General features: G+C 44.8%; 1 protein-coding gene across 1 annotated transcript; it reads left to right on the forward strand.

The window, feature by feature from the left end:
• Positions 1-208: 208 nt before the first annotated feature.
• Positions 209-18385, forward strand: ZBP1 (Z-DNA binding protein 1). The gene is made up of 8 exons (XM_019510196.1): positions 209-514; positions 5824-6045; positions 8022-8102; positions 8882-9061; positions 10061-10231; positions 11700-11927; positions 12928-13146; positions 13680-18385. Exons 1-8 carry the CDS (start codon positions 490-492, stop codon positions 13859-13861), a joined length of 1308 nt encoding a protein of 435 aa, XP_019365741.1. The 5' UTR covers positions 209-489; the 3' UTR covers positions 13862-18385.
• The last annotated feature ends 5447 nt before the right edge of the window (positions 18386-23832 follow it).

Raw genomic sequence — 23832 nt, forward strand, 5'->3', positions numbered from 1 at the left:
ACATTTCATTGATTCCCCATTTTACCGTATGGCCGGATCTCCAAAGTGGCTCAGAAGCTTTTGTGAAGTGCTTCGGAAGCTCCTTATCTTCCTTATCAGACGAAGTCTGCTCTAGTTGTATTGAGGTACGGCAAGCCTGCTGCAGTTTAGACTTGTCCAAAGCTGTCTGTCATGGTGTCATGTGTTACCACTAACCTATTAGAAAAGAAGGACTGTGTCCTGCATGATCAGTAAGTTTTGTTTTATAAACCAATAGTTAAGTTTCACTTTCGCTTCCCTTTTCTGATGCAGCACAAGGTCTTGTTTAGAAGCCAAGCCCCAAATTGGAGTTAGAAACTAAGCAACAAGCAACAAGTTCTGGCTTTTTCTTAGTTCTGACTGTACATTTGTTTCTTCCTGGCACTGACACAGGCTTTTTTTTTAAGTTGGAGTCCGTAAGTTTCCGGCTAACTGAATTTGTCTTTTGATCTGTACCAGGACTCCGGAAAAATGGCAAAAGCAGCATCCAAGGAAGGTAAGATTGGCTTTCAAACATCTCCTACATTTGGGCTTCTACCTAGTTTTCCCGACTGCTGGCTATTTTCCTTGACCAGTTTATTACTGCTGCTCTGCAGCATATAAACGGAAGCAGACACACTATGCTGGGTAGTAAATGTCTTGAACAGGAAACTGAGAGACATGGAGATTAGAAAGCTAAATTATGTCTTCTGTGTTTTTTGTAATTGGAGAAGGGAGTTAGGTAAAGTTCCTGCTTTCTCGGGGATGTCATGAACAGGACTGGGGTGTTTTTCTAGGAAATATTTCAATAATAACAATTTCATTAATTGAATAATGGAAAACCGTCAGCTTTCAGCCCAAATCTTAGAAACGGCCTTCTTTAACAGATGGAAGTCTGAGTTTTTCTGAAAATGTTGGCTGAAAGTAGACAAGTTGAGTAACAACAGCTGGGCAGAGCCAAATTTGATTCTGTCTTACAGGCAGTGGTGAAAAAGTTTTGATCAGTTCTAGTTGTGGGACTTGGGAGAGCATCGGGTTTTCTTACTGACCCCTTCATCCCGAAGCTGGTGGGTGGGGAGAGCAGGTCATTCAGGCAGTCACCATGAAGAGAGCCAAAGGGTTTTGGGTGGACGTAAAACTTGCCGGTTTCTTCTTTTGGTCCCTCAGCTGTCTCCAGATTCATGCCAACACCAGCCTGGAGGGCAAGGGAGCCTCTGGAAATGGCACCCACAGGTTTAGTTGCATGGAGCCCACAGCAGCTGAACTCTGGTATAGCACTGCCTCAGCCAGCGAGACTTGCTCCCTGGCAGTGGTGATGCGTAGGGGTGCGCATGTACCCCCTGACCAGCCACACTCGTTGCAAGCACTGGCCAGGGAGTGGGAGCGCCATGGCGCTCCTAGAAATGGCCAGATCCATTCTGGAAGCGGCCGCAGCAATCGGCCAGTGGGGTCTGTCAGCACTATTGGCCATGAGGGGGACCCTCCCCCCTGGTTGCTGAGCAGGGGGGCACATGCCCCCCCCCCCAACTGAGGCAGCACCAGTCACCCATGCCCCCCAGGTGCTACCAGCTGTGCTTGGCCTGAAGCATGTGGGACTGTTACGTTTTAACTAAATCTGTGCAGTCAAAATCATCATGCTAATTAAGAAAAACAATGACATGGCCCAAAATTGGGTTTGAGGTGGCACCTGAAAACACCCATCCATTTTGCTGCTCTGTATTGTATGTGCTACCAGATAGCGGAGGTGGACTATGCATTACTTGCTATAGCCAGGGTGACGAGGGTGCCAGTCTCTAATACTCAATGCCCCGTCAGCATGGCAACTGCTGGGGATCAAAATACATTGCAGTGTTCCAACCGCAGGCCTCATCCTGCGAGCTGTGCATCCTTAGCTTCCACTGTATTAAATGGGAGAGGAGGGCTCTCTGCAAGGGCAGCACCTTTCAGGATCAGGCTGCTGCTTTGTCCACTTCAAGACTGTGCAGGAGCCATTTCTGTAATGGATATAGCACCAATATGAATGACAGCCTGATTTGCTGTAAAGCTGGTTTATCCATAGAAAATGCAATTTTAGTTTTCCCTTTCTTTTCATTTTAGCTAGAAAGGCTGGCCCCTTTATACAGACTTCCTGTCTTCTCTTCACTTCTCTCCAGTATTTATCATCATTAGATATTTTGAGGCCCAGTCATGGCTACACATCCTCCTGTGGAAAGTTTCACTGACTCCCCAAGAGCTGCTTACCGTGTAAATCTTTCCAGGAGCAGGGTCTCTGGTATAGCATTGCTACTTGTTATCTTCAAAAACTCTCCTGTGGATTCCTTCACGCTCCCTTGGGGATGTCTATGAACCCAAAATTCCCATTGCTAATACTGTAAGTTGGGTCCCCCCTTTCGGTCCCCTTCTAGGTTACATCCTGGTAAATGCAAAGTAACTTTGCTGCTCTTTTGGAGAAGGAAAGAAGAAGTGCGGACAAATCTAAGCTTTTTTTTTTTCAGTTTGTCTCTTAAGCTTTCCAGCTGGATGACCCTGGGAAAGGGTGGCATTTGGCTGCAGTTTGTATTGGCACCGTGTCCTTCTTGTAAGGTGGAGTTGAGTTTTGCAAACCATATTGTATGCAGAGTTGGAAATAACCTGGGAACTGACTTTCCTGGGATATTTGGTGGCTGTTGCTTCCAACCACTTCAGAATCGTGCAAAAAGTTTCTTTTGGAGCTTGCTTGTCAAGGGACAAAGGTTTATGAAGCAAGAACAGTCTGATCCCTTCCCCATCTTTACTAGGCATCTCATATCCTCCTAAAAGCAAACCATATGGGGGCATTTCCCATCATTCTGCAGCTTGAACTGTATTTTTGAAGTTGCTCATTTATCCTCTGAATTTGGCCTAGATACAATGTGTTGGTGCAGGACTTGAGTGGAATCAAAATTACATTTTAATTGTAAACATTTGTCCAGAAATTAATGTTTCTGAACTAATGTTTCTCTCCAACCAATGTGTTCAGAAGCAAATGACTATTGTTAATTGATTTTACACTATAACGGGAGATGTACATGTAGAAAATCATCCATGGATAATTGCAAATCCCCCTCTTTCAGCAGGTATCCACATAATCACTCAACTAATGCATTTGCTTGTTCTCAGGCTGCTTTTGCTGATAGCCACATGGCTCTCTGCATGAATTTTAGCTGAGTTATATATTTTTAAGTGCTCCCGTGCTGAATCTGGATTGAAAACCTCACTACAAGCTAGCTTTGATGTATAATAAGTTTGCTCATGGCCCTGAATAAATGTCCCTTTATGGTGAGCTCTATTGATGACTTTCTCTTTCAGTTGGGAAAGTGCATTTGATGTTCTCAGATCCTTGAGATCAGTCAGTAATTCCAAAATCAGTCTTAACTTGTAAAGGAATCTTAGGTACCATCCAAGGATGCTTTTAACAGCTGATCAATGGCTCCTCCCACAGCAAAAGCCAGGGGAAATGTAATTTAAAAGATAGGAAACTCCAGCAAAATTCTTCTTTCTTTCTTCCTGAACTGTTTTATTTCAGTGCGGGTGGGGAGGGCAGGACAGCATGTAACTAAGACTCAGTTTGAAGAACATAAGCTGGGATTCAATACCATTCTTCCTAGGAAAGGCTGCCCTACAAAACGAAGTCTTGCCCTGATTCAGATGAGATCTTAATTGCTTTGAGGGGATAAAACAAAGTCCCTTCACCACCTGGGGCCTAGAGTAGTCATTGCTGTTAGAGAGGTGCTCAGGCTGCCAGATGTAGCATCCAGATTTTCAATACGTATAGTTAATATCCATAATCATCTTTTGGGTTTAAGTGCATTATTACGGCCAGCTCAGTGCATAATGTATAGCCCTAAGCTGCTTGTGCACTTTTCCAATGGCAAAAGGCAATTTGCTTTAGTCACTGAGTTATGCAAAAGCCCATTTGATTTTGAAAGGCAGAATGAAGAAAAAAGATCTTTCCTTGTAGTAAGTAAATGAGTAGCAGCAGCTACAGGGCTGAGCCTTGTGGATCACATGCAGGCTTTACTTCTGTTTTTGTCCAGTGATTAGCAGAAACTGCTCTTACCATATTCTCATATATATGATATGCACACCGATTTACAGCAGAGTGTTCTGGGGGGGAAAAAGGTGTGCGTAATGTGTGAGAAAATACAGCATTTCACAGTGTGTTGCTGAACATTATTTATGACTTCTTTTACTACCAGCCTGAAAAAACAAAGATAATCACAGCTTCATTCAAATGTGGCTTCTTGTGGGGGCTTTCCTGGGGGGATTGAATCAAATGTTTTTATTTTTAAATTTTTCTAAAAGGCTGTATAGCAACAAGATTTCCTCTTGTAAATGATAGTGAATGTAATGTGCTCACCATAATTAATGCCGTTGCTAACAGAAGATTGGAATTTCTTTTTAATAATATCATGAGGACACATCTCATGCATTTAATTGTTTTTTGTAAAATGACAGCTAAGCTCACTTGCCTCACATTTCCTGTTTCTTGATTAAATTAGTTTGCATGCAAGGGCAAACGTGCTGGTAGCATTTCTCAGCATTGGTATTCCAGGGGAAATAAAGTGGGGTTTGGCTAGATATACTCATGTACTTCTGATTAGAGAAGCTCTTTCTGCTCTTTGTGTGGTCATTGGTGAGGAGGCACCTCAAGGACTGCTCCACTCCTCACTATTTTCTAGCTTTCATTAAAAGAAACCCTCTCAAGGCAGACCTGGGACAAGTGGAATGTCAATTCCTTCATGCCTTAGGGTGCTGATAGATGTGCAGCTCCCCGCTGTAATTCATGGTGCTTTACAACAAGTGCCATGAGTTACAGCGCTCCACCCTGAGCCAGCAGATGTCCAGGGGGTTGGGGGATTGAGCTCCAGTTTGAAGTGGCTGCGTGTTTGCAGACTCTCTCCCCTAGCCCCGACCTAGGGGGAGGGAAGGCTCCAATTTACCTGCCCCATCCTCCAGGGCAGGCTGGGCAAACCTCAGACCAAGCTTCCTCCCTTCACTTCTCCCCCTCTCATTCTGAAGACAGTACCAGGGCTGGGGATCCCAGCATGGACTGACAGATATTCATGTGAAGGTACTTCTCATGTAATGAGGATTCAGATTGTCATGCAGTTGGGCTCTGCAGGCGTGCACTTCTGTCTGTGCTCTGACTGGCCCCTTAGGGGGCCAGTCACGCAAAAAAATGTCACTTCTGTCAGTGCTCTTAGTTATGGGACTGGCTTCAACCAGGGAACCAGCTTTGAATGTATGCAGGGCTTTTCCATGCATCATTTCTTTTAGACAAAGTCTGTTTGTGGTCTAAATATACCACATCCTACAATCTGTCACTACAATGGAGGATGGGATATGGACATTGTCAGTGATACTAGTCCTGTGAGGTGGACAAGTAGGTCCTTCACAGCCAGAAATGTGCAGCTATAATGAGGGTGTCACTTAAAAAAAAAAAAAAAGTCCTTAAGCTGATAGTGACTACTTTCATGTGGGTGAGTAGACACACAAGATTTAAAACGAGCCTTTTTGTAGCAGCACGGTGGCCATGATGGATAGGGGCAGTGCCAAGCCACAACATCCTGTAGTCTTGTCATGGTTCCTGCCTCCACCGTCAAACTGTGCTCTGTGGCTGAGGTACATTTTTGCTTTCTGTGATTATAATTATATACATGTTACGTCCATGCTTCCAAATCCTAATACAAACTAGAGATTAATGGGGGGAAAGTTCAGCTGCAAAATAAATAAATAACAATCCAAAACCAATGTTTTAATTGCTTTAATTCATAGACAGCCTTTTGTTCTTGTCTTTAACTTCAGAACTGAAGCAATACATCTTGAACTATTTAAGGGCAGCTGGGACTCCAAAAAAGGCCATTGAAGTTGCCAATGGATGTTCAGTTACAAAGCGGGAAGCCAATAGTATGCTGTACACCCTGCAGAAGGAAGGCCAAGTAGAGAAACAGGACAGTGGCAAATGGGTTGTCTGCGCAGGCGGTAAGGAGCTGGAAAGCTGTTGCAAAACCCCGCAGCCGGCAGCTGGTAAATGTTTTGGAAACCTTTTTACGCTCTATCTGCAACCTTCTGATACTGAGAGCAATTGAGAGGAGATTCTGTTTGCAAGGCTATAGCTACATTACAGCCTAACTATCAGAGACCATTGAGCCCTTGACCTCAATTACTTGGAGTTCAGTTTTTACTCAGTCCAGTGGGTAGCAAGTCAATTGGCTTTCTCTCTCTCTCTCTCTCTCTTTCATACAGAACTGAAATTTGAATAAAGCAGAAGGTACATGTAGTCCTAGAGCACATCCTGCACTGAGAGTAGTATCCAGAGGGATTTGTAGGGAAGATAAATAAACCCTGTGTCATGCTTTCTGAGAACACAATGCTTAAAACAGCTTTTTAGGAATATTTGCAGTCTTGTGCATTCCAGATGCCAACTAAAGCTGGCTCAGGCCTATTTTTGGGTGTCAGGCCCCTTCTCATACTTTCACCCATAGAAAGGGCAGTTCAGCCAGTCTGGCACCCCTCCCTACGAGAGCCTCTGCATATGTCAGAGCTGTGGTAGGGGGCAGCATGCTCTAGATTCTCCTCCAGCACACGAGGGGTATCTATACACACACTGGACATCTGGTCTGACACATGCTAATTCGATTAAATAAGTCTGCTGGAGTGTGTTAATTAAGAGATTAGATGTGTTCAAATCTGCAGGCCCTGACAATCCCTACCTCAGAGTGCTTGGGGAACTGTTCTCCCCAGCACTACGGGGGGTAACAAGGAACAACGGCCCTAAGTTGACTGACAGTAGATTCAGGCCAGACATCAGGAAATGCTACTTCACAGTCAGGGCGGCTAGGAGCTGGAACCAACTTCCAAGGGAAGTGGTGCTGGCCCCTACCATGGAGGTCTTCAAAAGGAGGTAAACCTACCTGGGGTCATTTGACCCCAGCACCCTTTCCTGCCCATGGCAGGGGGTCAGACTAGATGATCTGCTTAGGTCCCTTTCAACCCTACCAACTATGAAACTATGAAATGCGCTCCAACAACCTGTCATGTCTATTCAGTTCCCCCATGCTTCAAAATGGCAGCAGGGGTGCTTGAACTGAAGCTCATTGAATGAAGCGCGGGATGCTGAATATACGTGATGCTGCAGGCACTTTAATTAGAGCAGCTCTTGGAGCCACTCTAATTAAAGGGCCCCGAACCCCACCCCAGAACGCACGTATAGATGCCCAAGGATGAGGCACTGCCTCTTGGCCCATACTGGAGGCCGTCTTGCCTCACGTCATGGAAAATGTCAGGAGAAGCTGTGGGAGATTAGGTCTCTAAGTGAAGCTTCTGCAGAAGAAACCAGCCAGATGCACTTTGAATCCTGTGGACTTTCTAAAATCTTCCCCTTTTTCCTCTGGGAGGCAGATCATTCCCAACAGAAAAATCTGCAAGAACCTCTCTGCTGTTAAACTCGAGCTTTTCCTCCCTTTCACAGGGAACACTGGGGTCTTTTATTAGAAGGTGACAGAACACTGGATGTGGACTCAGGGCACCTACATTATAGTCCTAGCCTGTCCACTTGTCTGATGAGGGACCTTGGATTTCTCTCTGTGCCTCTTTTTCCCCGCCTGTAAAATTGGGGTCAGGGATATAAGTCTGTAAAGCACTATAAAGAACGAGGTATTTCCAGCCAGTGATCTTTGGCCGTAAAAAACTAGAGAGAGCGACAAAGCCCATGCAAAGGTCAAGAAGTGCCCCACTGTTTCCCCGGTCAAGTCAAATCCACATGCCCCACCTCATATGGCATGCTCCAGAAATGGGCCATCAGCTCTTCCAGCTGAATGCTTGCAAAGCCCCCTGTTCTCTGGGCTTGTGTGAAGGAATCAAGCAAGGATGCAAATGTGGCTTTGGAGACTGGTACAAGAGAGGAGGAGGAGGACCCTGTCCCTCTGTCTGGCTAAACAGCAGATCTTTCACAGTTGTCTTTTCATCCAAGTTACAGTGCCCGACAATGTTCTCTCTCGTAGCTGACACTGCCCTGGTGCCAAGGGGCCGGCATGGGAATGAGGTGGTGCCTGTGAGCAACAACAGTGGACTGACAGAAACACGTAAGCCATTTGGTGCATGTTAAGTTTCTAAGGCTGAATAGGCTGATTTTAATTCCTTGGATGTCAGCAGCCGCAACGGAGGTTGACTGATCTCAGCAGCGTGCTAGAGTCCCAATCTGTGGTACGCGCACCACCAGGCAACCTGTCAGTGGTACGCGTTAAGAGATTTATTATAATTGCTTTATATGACAAAAATGTGTTGGTGGTACTTCAGGTTGTATCATTTTAAACCGGTGGTGCACAATCTGGCAGAGTTTGGGAACTGCTGTGCTAGGGCATGTGTAGAGGCCTAGCAAACGCCATTCCCTTGCTAGTGCTTGTATAGGCAATGGGATGTGGCAGGCACAGCCTCATTTTTCCACATGAACCATTAGAAATACTCTTTCAGAGAGGCAGAGTCCTTCCCAGATGCCATTGGTGCAAAGGGGTGTAGAGGCATTGCAACATGCCTTTAGGGGCTTACTGCTCTCTTAAACATGTGCAGCCAACCAGCCCTGGTAATTGGTGCCTGCAGGCAGAGCCAGGGTCGTCCCTACTCCCCATCTCCTCTTCAGCAAATACAGTGGCGGGGCCGAGTCTGGGCACTTGCGCCTGGGTGGTAGCCTGGCGCTCCTTACTCACAATCCTGGAGAAGTCCTTCAAGCCAGTGGACTGTGAATGGCCACAGGTGCCAGGGTGGGTACTTTTGGCCCAGTCTTTCCAGGGGACATGCTACAAACAGAGCTGGATTATCCTCCTGTAGTCAGATTGAATCAATAAGCCAGGCCTTTGTTTCTCAGAGGAAAGGATTTGGACATATCTGCAGGAAGATGGACCTCAGAGGGCTTTAAGCATTGCCAAATACCTTGGGAAGAAGACGCAAAAGGATGTCAATCCAGATTTACATGAACTGAGGAAAAAACATCTCCTCCACTTCGATGAAGGACAGAAACTGTGGTCATGTTATAGCACGGGAGCAGGTACTGTACTGGGAGAGACCTTCATAACCCGATTCTGGGCTCCGTCACAAAAGGGTGCTTTGTTTTCTTTTTGGCTGGAAAGACTTTCAGCTAGAGAACCAAGTTCCTTTCCTGAGCCAGTTCAGAGCAGAGACTTTTGACTACTTTTCAATTTGCATATCCACACTAAGCTTTTACCTTTAAGCACAAATGATGATGAAGAGGATTGGGGGTTGGCAGGCTGCAGTCAATGCCTCTGACTCATCTTGTGGATTCCCTTTGTGGGGACCTGGGGTCGGCTGTGATTTAACAGCTCTGTGCTTCCATTTCCCCATGTGTCACCTAGGAATAATGCATGTACTTCCCCTCAAATTCAGAACTCAGAGGTCTTGATCTTTTTAGCACTGCATAATCACTAGATGATGTTATATACTGGAAAAAGAGAAGTCTTGTGTAATTCTCCTTCTGAAATTGTTTCATCACATTTTGGTTGATCGGTTCTTTTACAAAATCAGCATTTGCCTTTAGATATATGGCATCCCTGTTGCTGTTGGTTACTCTACCTCATTTTTGGGTACCACTGAGTGACTTACGGCAGCTTTCACTACTGACTGGTTTGATCAAAAGTTACATTTCCTCACGCTTGCTTTCATAGGGTACCTGTAGATGTGCAGGGACATTGCTCTGATGCGCTGTAATTGCAATATTGATTAATCAAGTCTGCTGGAGCGTGCTAATTAGCACACTGCAATAGCCTCCACATCTTGTGTATTCAGCGTTCCAGCATTTCAAATGGCGGTGGGGGTGCTTTCACTAAAGCGCATTGAATGAGCCATTTTGAAGCACGGGACGCTGAGTACACAAGATGCTGTGAGTGCTTTAATTAGAGCCATTTCTAAGAGCTTTCTTTCAGAAAGCTGAACTTCCAGTTTGGTTTTTCTTACCTCATTCCATATATAATCACTTTGACGGTAACTTGTCAATCTATTAATGACTAATGTGCCTTTTATTTTGTTACAGATTACCAAGCAACAGGTCCTAAAGTGAAGCCGAGTATGATCTATATTGTTCAGAATAATCCAATAAACAACATTTCTCTGCCAGGGGATCACCACGTTGTTCAAGTTTCTCATTCCACTGCTACACAGATTGGGAATAACAATACTGCAAGCGTGATGGACAAACACAATGGTAATTATTTCTCACTAAAATGTTCTTGATGTTCTACTATTTATGAACAATAGCCATCATAATTAGTGATCAGAAGGCACTGAACTAGAACTGGTCAGAAAATAAGCTAAGTGACTTTTTGAAACATGTTTGTTTTAGACTTGAATAAAATGTCAAGATTTTTAAGTGGCTTCTCAAACGGAAATGCCAAAAACTTTCTGTTAAGTAACATCAAATAGTGTAACTGCCAAAATATTGAAACATTATAACAATACAATATTAAGATTCGTATTTTAAATGGAAATAAAAAATTCTCAATGCAATTAAATAAAAAATATTTAAAAGTTGACATTTTTCTCATTGTGAAAACTGATATGTTCCATGACATTTTTTAATTTGATGAATCTGTCTTTTCCTGTATAACCAGCTTTCAACCAGCTTTATGTATTCTACTTCAGAGTTTTCCTTAATGCCATTAATATATATTATATCCCAACTCCAAACGTTCACAGAGCTGTTAAATCCTGAGTTTTGGTTAATTGAATGGACATCTACTGTCAACCTGGGCTCTAAATGTACATGACAAACCTTTGCATTTGCACCTGTAGATATTATCTTGGCTTTCACTGATTGGGTGGCCAGGCCAACAGCTCTCTTAGCAAGTGGAGGTGCAGACTATTGTAAATTAGGATTGTTGTGTTTTGCTTGGTGCAGCCAGATGTCATGAAACAAGGCAGGTCTTGTCTGCAGTGAATGCGAAATCATTGTATAGTGTTATTAGACAACTACATTACCCCAGCATAGATGGGGTCTTACTCAAAATGTAAAAATATCTTTGCTGCATCTGATAAGCACCTCTTTGTTCTTTGGATGCCTCCATTTTAAACAAGGAGCAGATATGAAGCATTTTGACTTGTCAGATCTTCCCAGAGCATGGCACATTGGTTATGGGACAGTTGTGAGCTGTGACTTCTGTCCCTGATGCTCAGTAACTCCGCTGAGGTGAGATCCTCTACAGCAGGTGTGGCCAACCTGTAGCATGAATGCCACAAGTGGCATGGGCAGCCTCTCTGTGGCATGCAGCAGATCAGGAACAGGGCAGGGAGCACAGCTCCAGATAGGACAGGGAGCAGAAAGCAGAGCAGCAGATCAGGCAGAGGAAAGGGATTGGAGTGGCACTCGTAGAAGGGTGCCACTCCAAGGCTTACTTGTAACATATTTGCCAAAAAGGTTGACTCCCACTGCTCTAGCGGATCTAATCCAAACTCCCTTGATATCAATGGAAAGATGGCCATTGACTTCAGTAGGCTCATAGAGCCTGCCCAGGTCTTGGCTGCTTTAAACAAAATATTCCAATGTGCCTGGGAGAGTAAATGCAGAGAATTACCAAAAAGTGATTTGTTTAGACTTGTTTTTAAAGGGATGATGTTGTAAATATGTGCAGCCCCCTTTTCCTTAACAATGATTTCCTTTTGCATGTGTGGTGAAGATTGTAACCCAACTGCTTGGAGTTTTATGGGTTCAACAAAAAACGCCAAGACCTCGTACGATGACTCGGAAGCTAAAGCGGCTATGCCGTGTGACCAGGACGTCCAGGTGACCAAGTCCGTGCTCCGTAATGTTCTGCTTGGTAATAAAAATCAAATGGATGTTATCAAGACAGACTTTGTTGACAGCCCAGCAGAGCAGGTGGGCCAATGTGGAACTCCAGAAAAAGGTAGGTACACAACGTTGGTTTGCGGTGTGTGTTGGTGAAATGAATGAGCAAAATCTCCCCCTGCTGGCCACAAACCCCCCATCTTTTAGGAGTAAGTTCTTGAATTGTTCTGCACATGTTAAAATACACATTATGGGGCCAGTTTGGGGCTTTGGAGTCTGTATTGCAGGAGCACTTATTGCCCTTTGACCCTTTCTCTGCTCACCTGACTCCTTTTTACAACAGCAGAAGGGGAGTTTTTTGAAGAAGAGTGGCTTTAGGGTAGTGATTTGAGGGAAAGTTAACTTGAACATAGCTCTTGAAGTAACTCAGATTTAGCTTGTGCCTATAATAAAAGCTCTCCTTGACCTATCTCCAAGCCATCCCTTCGACTCTGCTGCCTCTTGAATCATAGAATATAAGCCTTGGATTGAAGCCTGCATCCCAGCTAGGCGGGGCCAGCTTTGTCCTACAGTGTGTAGAGAAGCAGATGAGGCTAAGAGGCCAAGGCTAATATTGCACCTACAGGTCGCCCCCTACCCATGTAAGGAAAGAATGACTTGTGGCTTCAAAGGGGAAGGCTGGATGAGAGAGGGGCAGCCTTTTGCAGTGCTCGGAGTGAGGGAGTGGGAGCCAGGAGACATGGTTCCGCTTACGTGATGGCCTTGCGAAGGCTGTTTATCATCCTCTGTAAAATAAGGAGTCCCATACATAGTCATTTTTGACTCATGGGAAATCACTGTACATGTGCAAACAATTACCACCATTGCTGTAGTGCTGCCTGTTGTCACCACCTCTTCCTTTTTGGGTAAAGTTGCTTCTTTTCAAGAACCTTCTTCCATTTTGGGAAGTTAAAGTTAGAGTTCATTGGATGCTGCCACTCTTGCTATTGCAGTGCAAGTCCCTCCCACCCCAACTCCGGGAACCACATGCAGCACCTTTTGTGATGTTCATTCATTTTGCCTTTTAGATGTTTTGGTGCCATCATGTTTATTGCTTGTGTCCTTTTTCTTCACTGTAGATTCGTTTGGTCAAATTCCTCCTAGGAATTTCTCTTCATTTTCACTGCATAACAGCACGCCCAATAGGACAGGGGGAACTTCATCACAGAGTCTCAGCATCGATGAGTCTACTCTGGATAATGTCATGATTGGAAATGCCAATCAGATGTGGATTCGTGATGGGATTGCTTCTGCTGACCTCGCAGACTTGTCAGCAAATAAGGACGATGACACCTCAGGTGAAGTCGGCTAATGCTGTGTTGATGCATGTAGGCTTTTCTGTACATAGGCTGTTCCTGGAGCCATTATTCTAGATGTCTGAAGACCAACACCTTAGTTATACTTGGCAAATTGGGTCACAAGGCAGGTGGCCACATCTGAACTAGCGTAGTACTGCTGTTGCCTCGCTCCCAGCATGTGGTGCAGAGGGGCTGTGGTGGATTGGAGGCTTGGACTCAGAGACAGTGAGGGGCCTTTCTTTAACCTGCTAAACTTTGCAAGACCCCTCATGCCCTCTTCTGATCAGGTTATTATTATTTTACATGTTAATTTGTTTGCCAACAGCACTATTTAAATTTCCCTGTTAAATGAATTAGAGACGGAAGCAAGTGGTGGCCACCAATATCAATAAGCAGGAGGTGTTAATTTTGAAGAAAGGGCTTGCACAGCTCAGTGACATTTCTAGTATACTGGGCTACTAACCCACGGTGATGCTCATCTTCACTCACTTAAAAGCTCTCTCTTGTTTTCTCTTACATAATAATCCCACCAGATTCTGATTCGACATCCAATAAAGCTGAAAGGATGTCTGATGACGACAGCTACCTGGATCAGTCCTCTGATATTTCCATCGTTTGTGCCATGGTAAAAAATGCAACCCTTGGGAACAACAATAGCCTGAGTATAGTAGAACTAGTGGATTCTGAGCCTGATTCAGAAAACGGAGGTGAATAAAAGACACGTGGGAAAAGATGACATCTTACTTTTTAAATCCCTGCAAAACTTCTCAAACAGGAGCAAGTAAATGTACTGGTTCTAATGAATTTTGCTGTGGAAAATCACACATAATAAATGGACTGGGGTAGAGCCTTGTGTTATCTGCTTCCTCAAAACATTGAAAAGGGAGAAGGAACACATTTCTTTTTTTGAATAAGTTGTCTTGTAAGAGAAAGAAAATAAATAGAAAATTAATCTTAGTTTACCTGTGAACTTTCAAAGCCCTGGAAACATGATAAGCCTCCAAACCTGCCCAGAACTGTTGGAAACCTCATGCCGGGGTCAGGAACGGACTTTCAACAGCAGCTGAAATGACGCTTCCCCACACCAGTACTGAACAGGCAGAGGGGGCATGATCCCACAGCATGAGCTAAGCCTTCACTTGGTAGGCAGGGCATTCAGATGCTGCAATTTAAAGACTAGGGCTTTTAGGCAGGAGGGCCGGGAAGGAAGAATATGAAGCTTAATGCTTTGTTTAATTAAGAATCCTAATCCCCTCCAGGGACTCGGGCCTACCTAAACAGGGGGCCAGGGGCTGTGGAGCAGATGCAGCCCTGCCCCACAGAGTCTCCACCATCTTAACAAAGACGTGAAGCTGGGACAATGCAAACTGGATCGTCCTACCTCACAAGCTGGAAGGAGGGAAGCCCAACCAGCTGCACAGAGCTGTTAACAGTTTGCACTGCAAGAACAACTGGGCTGACTTTGTCCCTGCCTAGGAACACGGGCCTGCGGAAACTGGGGTTGCTATTGGAGTGCAGCATTGCCAATGCTCAGTCACGCAGGGCTTGAGGGCTACCTCAGGACCAAGTTAGAAAGTGCCCGAGATGCACGCCACATCACCTCTGCTTATGCTTCACCCTGACGGGGACAGGATATAGATAGCAGCCTTAGTGTGGCACTGCATGAGTGCTACAAGCTCCCTCTCTTGGGTCCACTTTGGGGTGCAGTGGATGTGGTGGTGCAGTGAAGCACTTCATTGTGGCACTCGCTTCTGAGCCAAGTGGCTCAAGGTGGGGGAGATATCCTCACGCTACACACTGATTTGCTAAAAGCCCCAGTTCCTTGAGCTCAGTATCTTTTGCCTTTTATCTAAACGGATTGAATGTCTAGGCCCCAGGATGCTGTGAGAAGACTAAGCTTGTGTACACAGTGTGACCTAAATGTCCAGACGTCAAAATATGATGTGAAAGAAATTATTTTTACAAATCTTATGACTTTAATGCCACACTCATGCTTATTTTTTGGAGCCTGACTCATAATATTTGGGTGCTCGGGACTGGCAATATTACAAGAATTCGCCATGTTGTGTGTTGAACGTTTTGTACCATCCATAGAAGTAACCGTGGTACTGTTTTACATCAGATATTCAGGAGCAATACTTCCTGACCCTTTCTTTGAGAAGTTTGCCAGTAGACCTTGGCTTCCCCTGGCAGAAAGAGATGGATGTAGTTGGGTTTCTTCTAGTGCTGACATCATTTCCAAGTTGACTCGGAAACAAGGAGATTTCTAGCTGAGTGTGAAAAATGTTCGGAACTGAAGGAGCATGGAAGGAAATTTGAAGGAAAGCATGCAGCCTTAGAGATGGAAACCGCATACCCCAAAGTCAACATCTTGAATATTGATGTTTTTCTTTTCCCTTTTCATTTCTGCAGAGGTTTTCTTTATATATAATTAATGTGTTGCTAATATACTGACAAAGCATTTCTGATGGTTTGTCAAAGGCTAGAGGCAGAGGTTTACTTAATCTCTTCTGAAGAAAAATGACTAGCTGCCAATTAACATTAAACTACTATAGGCATTAATGGCCTGATCCAAGTTTAATTAATGAGAAAGATTTGGCCTTGGTTCACCTGCTAGCTAAAGCTGCAGCTGATTTGGTTTCATTTTTTAGTTCACTTTCAAGTTCCTGTGAATTAGTGCAATGTGGCAATATTTAGGTTTGCCAAAAATTGCAGGAAACTTTCCCACAAACCCATTTCATTAATAATTATGGGGATATTTCTATGGATCTTGCATCCAGTAAGGCTGGTTATTTTAAAAATTCTAAAATAACCCAATTTTCCCAGCACTGGAGCCTGGCATAGAGTAGTCCATGGCATCTTGCTGCCGCTCCAGCAGCATGAGTTTGAGTCCTGCTTCAAATTCATACCAAAGGCTGCTCCCCATCAATCCAGCTGCAAATTCCAGCAGGAGAGTCAAAGGAAGCCCGATGTGATGCCAGCCACATCGCTGCCACGCGTGCCCTTGGCTATTGAAGGTGGCACATAGTCCACCAGGCTACTGTGGGTATCTCAGGCAGGTCTCAGAGTTTTAATTTTCCTGGCAGTGTCCTTTCATATAATACTACTGGAACTAACAGAGATATTGAGTTTGTGTGTTAAGGATCTCTTTTTTAGGGTCATGTATTTTATCCGTAGAGCAGCTATAACATTGTAGACATCCACGAATGCATTACTGCAGGCATTTGCTGAGGATAGCTCAGCTGTATTAACAGCAAGATCCCATAAATTTAGGGAACAAGTGAAAATTAAAGTATACCAGCAGCTGCAACATAGTGAATGCTGCAGATCCATGTTCTGTGCATACAGGTAAGACACTATTTTTTAAAACAACCAACACAAAGCAGGAATGACAAGTGAGAGAGAGACCTTCTCCAAGTACCAAACATAACTTTCCAGAAATAGTTTACCTTCAAAAGCAAATGTAATCTTCATCCAAAGCATGACAGTGTTAAGAAATCAATAAAGACACAGAGTTGTGCTGAATATGTTGCACGGCTATGTCTATGCTGACCTCTTGGGTCAACTATAAGGTTGTTCTCAACTAGCCCAAAGCTACAAGATCTGCACTTCCCCATCTATACCATTCCTTGAGGCCCACACCAAAGCCATCCACATCATGCTGTGTAGCTTATGATCAGAGCACTCTGAGAAGCAGAGCTCTTCTAGGAATCAGTCTGTGGGATTCTTGTCTCTGCTTCCAGACTTGTCTCTTCTTAGGGGCGGTAGGCAGAGGAAGAGGGGTGTGGAAGAGGTGGACTATGCACTTGCGGCATTGCTCCTGGTGCACATCTATGCTTGATGCCTGCAGCATGAGGGTAAATTCAGAAAGAGTAGAGCTAGGAGGCAGGTAGACACAGTGAACCTCATACCCAGTTCAACAGAGCTTCCAGGCTTGTGCTGAAGTGCTACTGAGAATTGCACTTAGGATTGACAGAATAGGTGATTTGTGACTGTAGGAGGCCCTTAAGGTCATCCTCTGGTGTACCTCCTTGTGGAGTGGGGGTGGCGATGAAACTTGAGACATTAATTTGCATATATAACGGTAGCATCCATCAAGCTAAGTGACTCAAAACTACATTGAACTGCCTCTAAGTTTTAATACATAGCAACCAAATTAAGTGGATTTGTTTCAAAACCAAAGCCAAGAACATACTGTACTGCTATCACTGAATGACACAGATGACTGATGCATCCAATCTCTAAGCTAAGCATCTGAGCAGTATATTTTGATTGTACCGTGATCAGTAGAGCCCTTTGGGATCTCCCTGGCAAAGCTGAATTCTGTTGGAGAAAGCTGCTTCCATTGGGAAGGCTTCTCAGGTCCAGGATGCAATTTCTGTTCAAAATGAGAGAGAAAAAGGAAACCCTTCCCAGAATAGCCAGTAGCCCTGGGATTAGATTGCTAACCTGGCGTGTGGCTGACCCAGGCTCTGTGCTGAATCAGGAAGACTAGAGACCTGACCCTGGTTGTCTACATCTGACATCAGGGCTTCACCCCTTGGCTGGTGGCTCTTCTGACACAGCTCACTGCCTCTCTGAGGAGATTTGAAAAGCTTTGTTTTTGTCTTAATGTACAATGGGAAAAAAATTGAAAGCTCAGAAATGTTCCTGGGATTCCTGCCTAGCACTAGTGATCACATTTTCTTTTCTGGGTGGTGTATTTGGGGGTAACACCAGAGGACTGGGCTGCCTAGGCTAAGTGAAAGTTGTCTGACAGCAGCTAAGTAGCAAATCAAGGCCAAGCGTCTCAAATGACCGGTGTGTAGGAACATATGCCTCGGTCCGACCGTCGTTCCATGACGTCTGATATTCCACCTCCAGCAGCGGGCAGTTCCGGTAATTAGAGGCTTAGGGGCTTCCTTCTTTGGCTTAATAGCTCTCAAAGACTTGTCACATGAGTAATGGGCAGAGGATCCGTCAGATCACTCAATGACTGACTCAAGTCAACAGAAGGAGGTTTTTTATCTCTGTCTTCAAGGGGCTAAAGACCAGCCCTAAAGCAGGACTGATTTTGTAACCTTGACTCATGCTGAGTAGCGTTGTTCAGTGGGTCTATTCATATAGGTAAGTCCTATTTTATACGAGTAATGGTAATGGTGTCAGATTCTGGCTTTAAGGTATTACACAGAGCTATCTCAGACCCAGGAGAAAGCTGTGTGACTCCGTTCTAGCTTTAAAAAATAAAAGTTTTAAATCCCAAGTTAAAATGTGCCATTTGGCTCTCGTTAAATTTGGTCTAAAAAGGCTGTGCTGAATAATAAAAAAGATCAAGCTTTTGATGTTAAGTTGCATGTTCAAGCATAAAATCCAGCCTTGATGATGAAGCCTAGTGTGGCTTTCTTCACTTCATCTCGACTCCGAGGGGCAAACTTAGCACTTTAAAACGTAACGCTTACTGATGAACTGTTAAAATGGTAGACAGTGAAAAATATACTTGTATACAGCACAAAAGGCTAAACAGATTAAAGGGGGCAAATACTGGGTAGTAAGTGTGTAAACGTGTGCCCATCCTAGAGGTGAGGCCATTATTTTAACACTGCCATGCTGTTTTTGTATGCTTCCTAGAAGAAATGTGGTTCTGAAAAGCCTGAATCAGGGCCTGATGCTGCCGTGCAGAGCCATCCCTAGGGGTGTGCGGGACCAGGGGGTGGTGAGCAGCTGGGGGGATGGAGGGGTGGAGAGTGGCTGGAGCGTGGCGGCTGCGGTGGGGTCTGCATGGTACTGTCCACGGGGCCCCCCAAGGTGTGAGGCCCAGGGCAGTAGCCCAGATTCATGCCCCTGCCCCCCTGTATGGATGGCCCCGCTGCCATGTTTGCCTTGGAAACATGAAGGTGGTAGCTCCTGGAATGGCAACACAATGTTAATGGTCTGTACATTAGTACCTGAAGAGACTTCTATGGCCTGACAGGGATAGACAGTATGAGCACTGGAGGACAACCCACAGCTTAGCCCCACACCCTTCCTGATTGCCACACGTATCCCTTTTCATTACTGATCGGCTTTCTGCTCCCTGAGCTGTTTGCCAACGTGCCACTTGTTTCCTCCCCAATCTGTTTGTGCCACTTGAGCACCCATGCTGCAGGTTGGCTACCCCTGGTCTATGGCATGACTGTTTTGCAGCAGTGAGGGTAATCATTTGCTGTGCCAGTTCCCATAAACGTATGACATCTTTCCCCACTGGCATTATGTTTTTTGGATGTTTGATCACAGTAAAATATCTGCAGATGTGAGACATGGGAGGTGTTGGAACATGCCAGAGCTGACACATACCTGCTTCTCTCTGCCTAGGAAAGTAGGTAGGGAAGGAACAAAATCAGTGCTCCGAGGCACGGACTATTTTAAGCTCCTTTTTGCACAATTGTTGCGATTCCACCAGCAGGCAGACCATAATGGGACTTGGTGGAGTTTGGGGGCAAAGAAGTTGTACTCACATCACTTCTGAATAGTGAGCACTTCAGTGATATGCTCAGGTCCCTCTGGTTTACAACCCACGGGTTGCGTCTACATGAGACACTGACTGCGCAGTTGTTACTACATCATCATTTAGTACTTGTTTAGTACTAAATGACTGTGCGGTAACCAGAGTTACTGCACGGTAATGCCGCCAAACGTCTTTTACATGATGCTACCGCACAGTTATGGTTGTTACCACGCAGTGCTACTGTGCAGTAGTATTGGGTTACTGCACAGTCAGCGTCTTGTGTAGACGTGGCCATGGTGTTTGAAAGGTTTGACTCTCTGGTACACTTCATGTGGGTGTGAGCATCCTCCCAGCCTAGGATGGGAGCACAATCTCTTTGCTGGGTTTCAATGATGATCTAGATATAGGGCTATGTCGAAGGAGCCTCTCAGTGCTGGTACACTCCTGCATCCTGTTGCTATGTCGGTTTATCCCAAGCTCCACTGAGCTCCAAGAGCTTATAGTTGGGACCAATACATTATGCAGTAAGAAAATGCCTGCTCTTCAACAAGGCCTCATGAAGCAAGAACAGGAAGCACGCAGTATATCCCCCCCCCCCCACACCCCAAATTAATTGCTCCTATTTTGATTAAAATGCATTATCATATAAATATTTTATTAAAATTGCCATTAAATCTTTCTTGCTTATGAACTGTGACAACTTTAAAGCCTAACCTTTTACAGCTTGGCACCACATAATTATTTTGCTCATTAGCTACGTTTAATAGTTCGATTTCTTAATATGCTTTGCCATTTGGAACCTGCCTCCAGTGCCAAGTTCAAATCAATGCTGTTAGTTATTTGTGCCATTGCAGATAATTAAACAAAAATTAAAAGCAATTTAACCTTGTAGATACTCACAGTGTGGTGTTAATCTGGCTCAGGGATAGACTGGCATTCGAGGGCTGGCAGTGACTCAGTTTTATGGGCTCAGTTGTACATGGGTGCAAATCCCGCTGAAATCAGTATGGGTGTCTGCCTTTCTGCCAAGCAAGTCTTGGGCTTGATTCTACATTTATATTCACTTCATTTGTGCGAAGATAAAATGCTACCCAGAGAGAGTGGAATTGTTTTATGCTTGTTACATGCTGGTAAAAGTGAATGTACAGTGGAGTAAGATGGTGGAGAGTCAGCCCCTACAGTACTTCATAGACAAGAGATTCACAGCAACCCCCCCCCCCCCAAGCTATCAAACCATACAAGAGCCCGTTGTCACTTCTGATTCTGTTGCTGGATGGAAATACCCTGAGAAGAGCTTTTAATCACATTATTTCTGAACTCCCCAGTATTGCCTTGAAACCCCAAAGTGCAAAGGCAGCAGTAAAAATGAAATGTAAAGTACTGGTAATATATAATTCATGACTTCTGTTTAAAAGGTTTGGATCATTTTGATGGAAAGGTGAAGTTTAGGAGAGGAAGCAGTTTTCTTATTCTCAGTTCCAAGCTGGTTCTGCCCTGTTCAGAAACCTCCCTAATTATATTTTCTAAGGATACCTGCAAAGGTGGTGGAGGGGAGACGGGGGAAAAAAAACAAGGTTTGATCCTTATCGAAATGCTACTCAAGCTCCTGAAACTCAACTGGAAAGAGAGACATTTGGATTTCATTCTGTGTAGTATAAGCATGTTCTCATGTCCCCGGGGCGAGGGCAGCCCTGTTTGGCCCTTTGATTGCAAGAACCAGAGAACCAGCTTATAGTTCATGGAGCTCAGCAGGCCTGGCTTCTGCCAAGAGCTGGCATGGTCTTGTGTTTAAACTCAGTGATTGAGACTGGGACTCAGAAAACCTAGGGTCAGTCTCTGCCACAACTTTATTCTGTGATATTATTGTCTGTATTATTGTATTACCGTGACAGAGTAAGATAAATACATGAGCTGAGAAAATGATGGGAATGCTGACCCTGTAACTGGTGCTGGATTACAGCCCCTGTAGGCTCACCCAGGTTAGCCTGGGTAGCAGTGAAATCAGAAGAGGCTTCACTAAGTGCTGTGGCTGGGCTTGTGCTGTCGCAGCCTGTGCTCTTGTGGCTTCACTGCTATTGGTATCTGCGCGAGCTAGGTTAGGGATAGCTTGGGTACGTCCATGTGAGCCACTGACTTCAGCAGAGACACAGCCACTGCAACAGGATGGTTCACATGAGATGATGATACCAGTGTGTCAGGCTCTAAATGTTGTCTTACTCTCTTTAGGTTCCCATTTCCAAGGATAGAGTAACACTCTTCCTCCTGCCTGCTAGCTTCTTGTGTCCATTTAAAAGGTAAGCTCTCAGGGCAGTTTTATCCTTACCGTGCATTTGCACAGAGCACAGTGGAGCTGTTTTTTGGCTGCCACCTGCACATGCCACTGGTATCCTGCACCTAATACATGATAATAAAGGACTCTCGGTGGGATCAGGCCCTTCAGGATGGTGAGACAAAGTTAGGGCTGGAGGCATCATTTCTTCAGTGCCTGTTCAGACCTACCCTAGCCCCCATTCCTAATTTAAACCATGCACAGAAACTGTCCTTACATGGTTGTGGATCCTATTTTTAGTTTGCCAATTAATCCAGCTTGGACTAGAAATCACATATCCCCATAATTATAGGTGTGCAAATTCCAGACTGGCAGCTGGTTTGACATTCTCAGCTGGCAAATTTGCCCTAAACAGTCAGCACCCCAAGCTGATGGAGGATCACAGTCTCATGACTGCCTATGCCCATCTGTTGTGATGGCTTAGTGCCCTGGGACACAGGTGCCAGGCAGTTCTGAGCTGAGATGGGCAGTCTGCAAGAAACCTCTCTTTCGGCAGGGAAATCTCTCCTCTGCACCCCTGCTCTTTCTTCTCCGCTGCTGGCATCTGCTAAGAGCAGGAGAGGAGTGAATGCCAAAAGCTACGTAGAAAGGCTTTCTCCTGAAGCCCAATTGTCTAGCAGATGCCTGCATGGGGCTGTGCATGGACAGTGTTGCGGGCATTGCAGGAAAGTTGTGGGCTCTTGGGGAGAGAGTGAAACTAATACAGAAGGGTGGACATGGGTCACCTCACATGTAGGACTGGTTTTAACAGAGCTCAATATCTTCTGGCCCTGATCCTCATCATAGCTACACTGAAGCTGTAGTGTTTTACCTCGATGGAGGTCTGGCCCATCTTTTGATCCTGGGCAGAAGCTAAAAGGTCCCTATACTGCCATGGGAGGCAAACTAAGAGGACAATGATTTAACATCCTTTTTCCTGCCTAAGAAACATCCCATCCAGCTGTTCAAAGTATGGTTGATGGGAAGAGCAGGTAAAATGGGTCATACAACATGCCTAAACCCACTCAGCCTGGGAAGCACATTAGAGCAACAGGTATTTCAACCTCTGCCGGCTGATTATTTTATTAATAAGCTCCCCCTCCAACCTGCTATTCTATCTGTGGCAGCCCCCTTCTCTTATTTCTCATCTCAGTTAGAAGACCCAACACCTGAGACACTTGGGGCTCTTTAAGCATTTTCTACCATTTAATGAATTAAGTATCACAACTGCTTTCTGCTCCCTCTGCTCCCTTTCCCCCTCCCATTCTGCAAACGGTGCAGGTAGGAAGGGAGGAGGGGCTGTTGCAAGGGGAAACCAGCTTCCCCCCAGGACCCAACAGTGAACTTCTGTTTGGTCCGGGGGATTGTTGTAACTCAGAACGCTTCCTGCAGAGCATTGCGAGTTACAGCAGGGAGCTGCAATTCTGTCCGCACCCTCGATTTGCTGCTTTTCCCACTCCGTGTTCTCAGTTTGATAGCCAACATTTGCACATTACCTTTGAGTACTTTGTCCTAGCTAACTGGGAAGTTGGAATTACAATGATCACATTAAGGCTGATCAATTTTTTCCCCCCCAGTAAAAATGATTTTCTGAGAGGATCAAGATGTCCTCCTTGGGGTTGAAAAAACAAAGAAAAAACTGAATGAAAAAAGTGTTGACTTGATGCGAGTGTTTTCATCAAAACTTGTAACAACACAAGTGTTTATATTTTCCTGGATACTAGGTTTTCAGTGAAGAAAATATTGATAAAAATGGTGATGTGAACACATTGTTAAATGGCTGAGAAAGTAAAAGTGGGTCCTTCTCAAAAGTTGTCAAAGGAAAGTTGCTTTGAGAAACAAATGAAAAAATGCAAAAAAAGATGCGTTTGTCTGCAGCTATTGCCTTGGTATTTGCCTGTATTTGGACCTTATG

Source organism: Gavialis gangeticus, unplaced genomic scaffold (assembly GCF_001723915.1).
Source record: "Gavialis gangeticus isolate Ggan-Ray unplaced genomic scaffold, GavGan_comp1, whole genome shotgun sequence".
Classification (NCBI taxonomy): domain Eukaryota; kingdom Metazoa; phylum Chordata; order Crocodylia; family Gavialidae; genus Gavialis; species Gavialis gangeticus.

Bases quoted from the DNA above. Each gene is read 5' to 3' on its own strand.
- ZBP1 (XM_019510196.1), top strand. From the start codon at position 490: ATGGCAAAAGCAGCATCCAAGGAAG. The intron at 515-5,823 runs GTAAGATTGGCT...CTTTAACTTCAG, and splicing joins AAAAGCAGCATCCAAGGAAG to AACTGAAGCAATACATCTTG. The intron at 13,147-13,679 runs GTGAAGTCGGCT...TAATCCCACCAG, and splicing joins TAAGGACGATGACACCTCAG to ATTCTGATTCGACATCCAAT.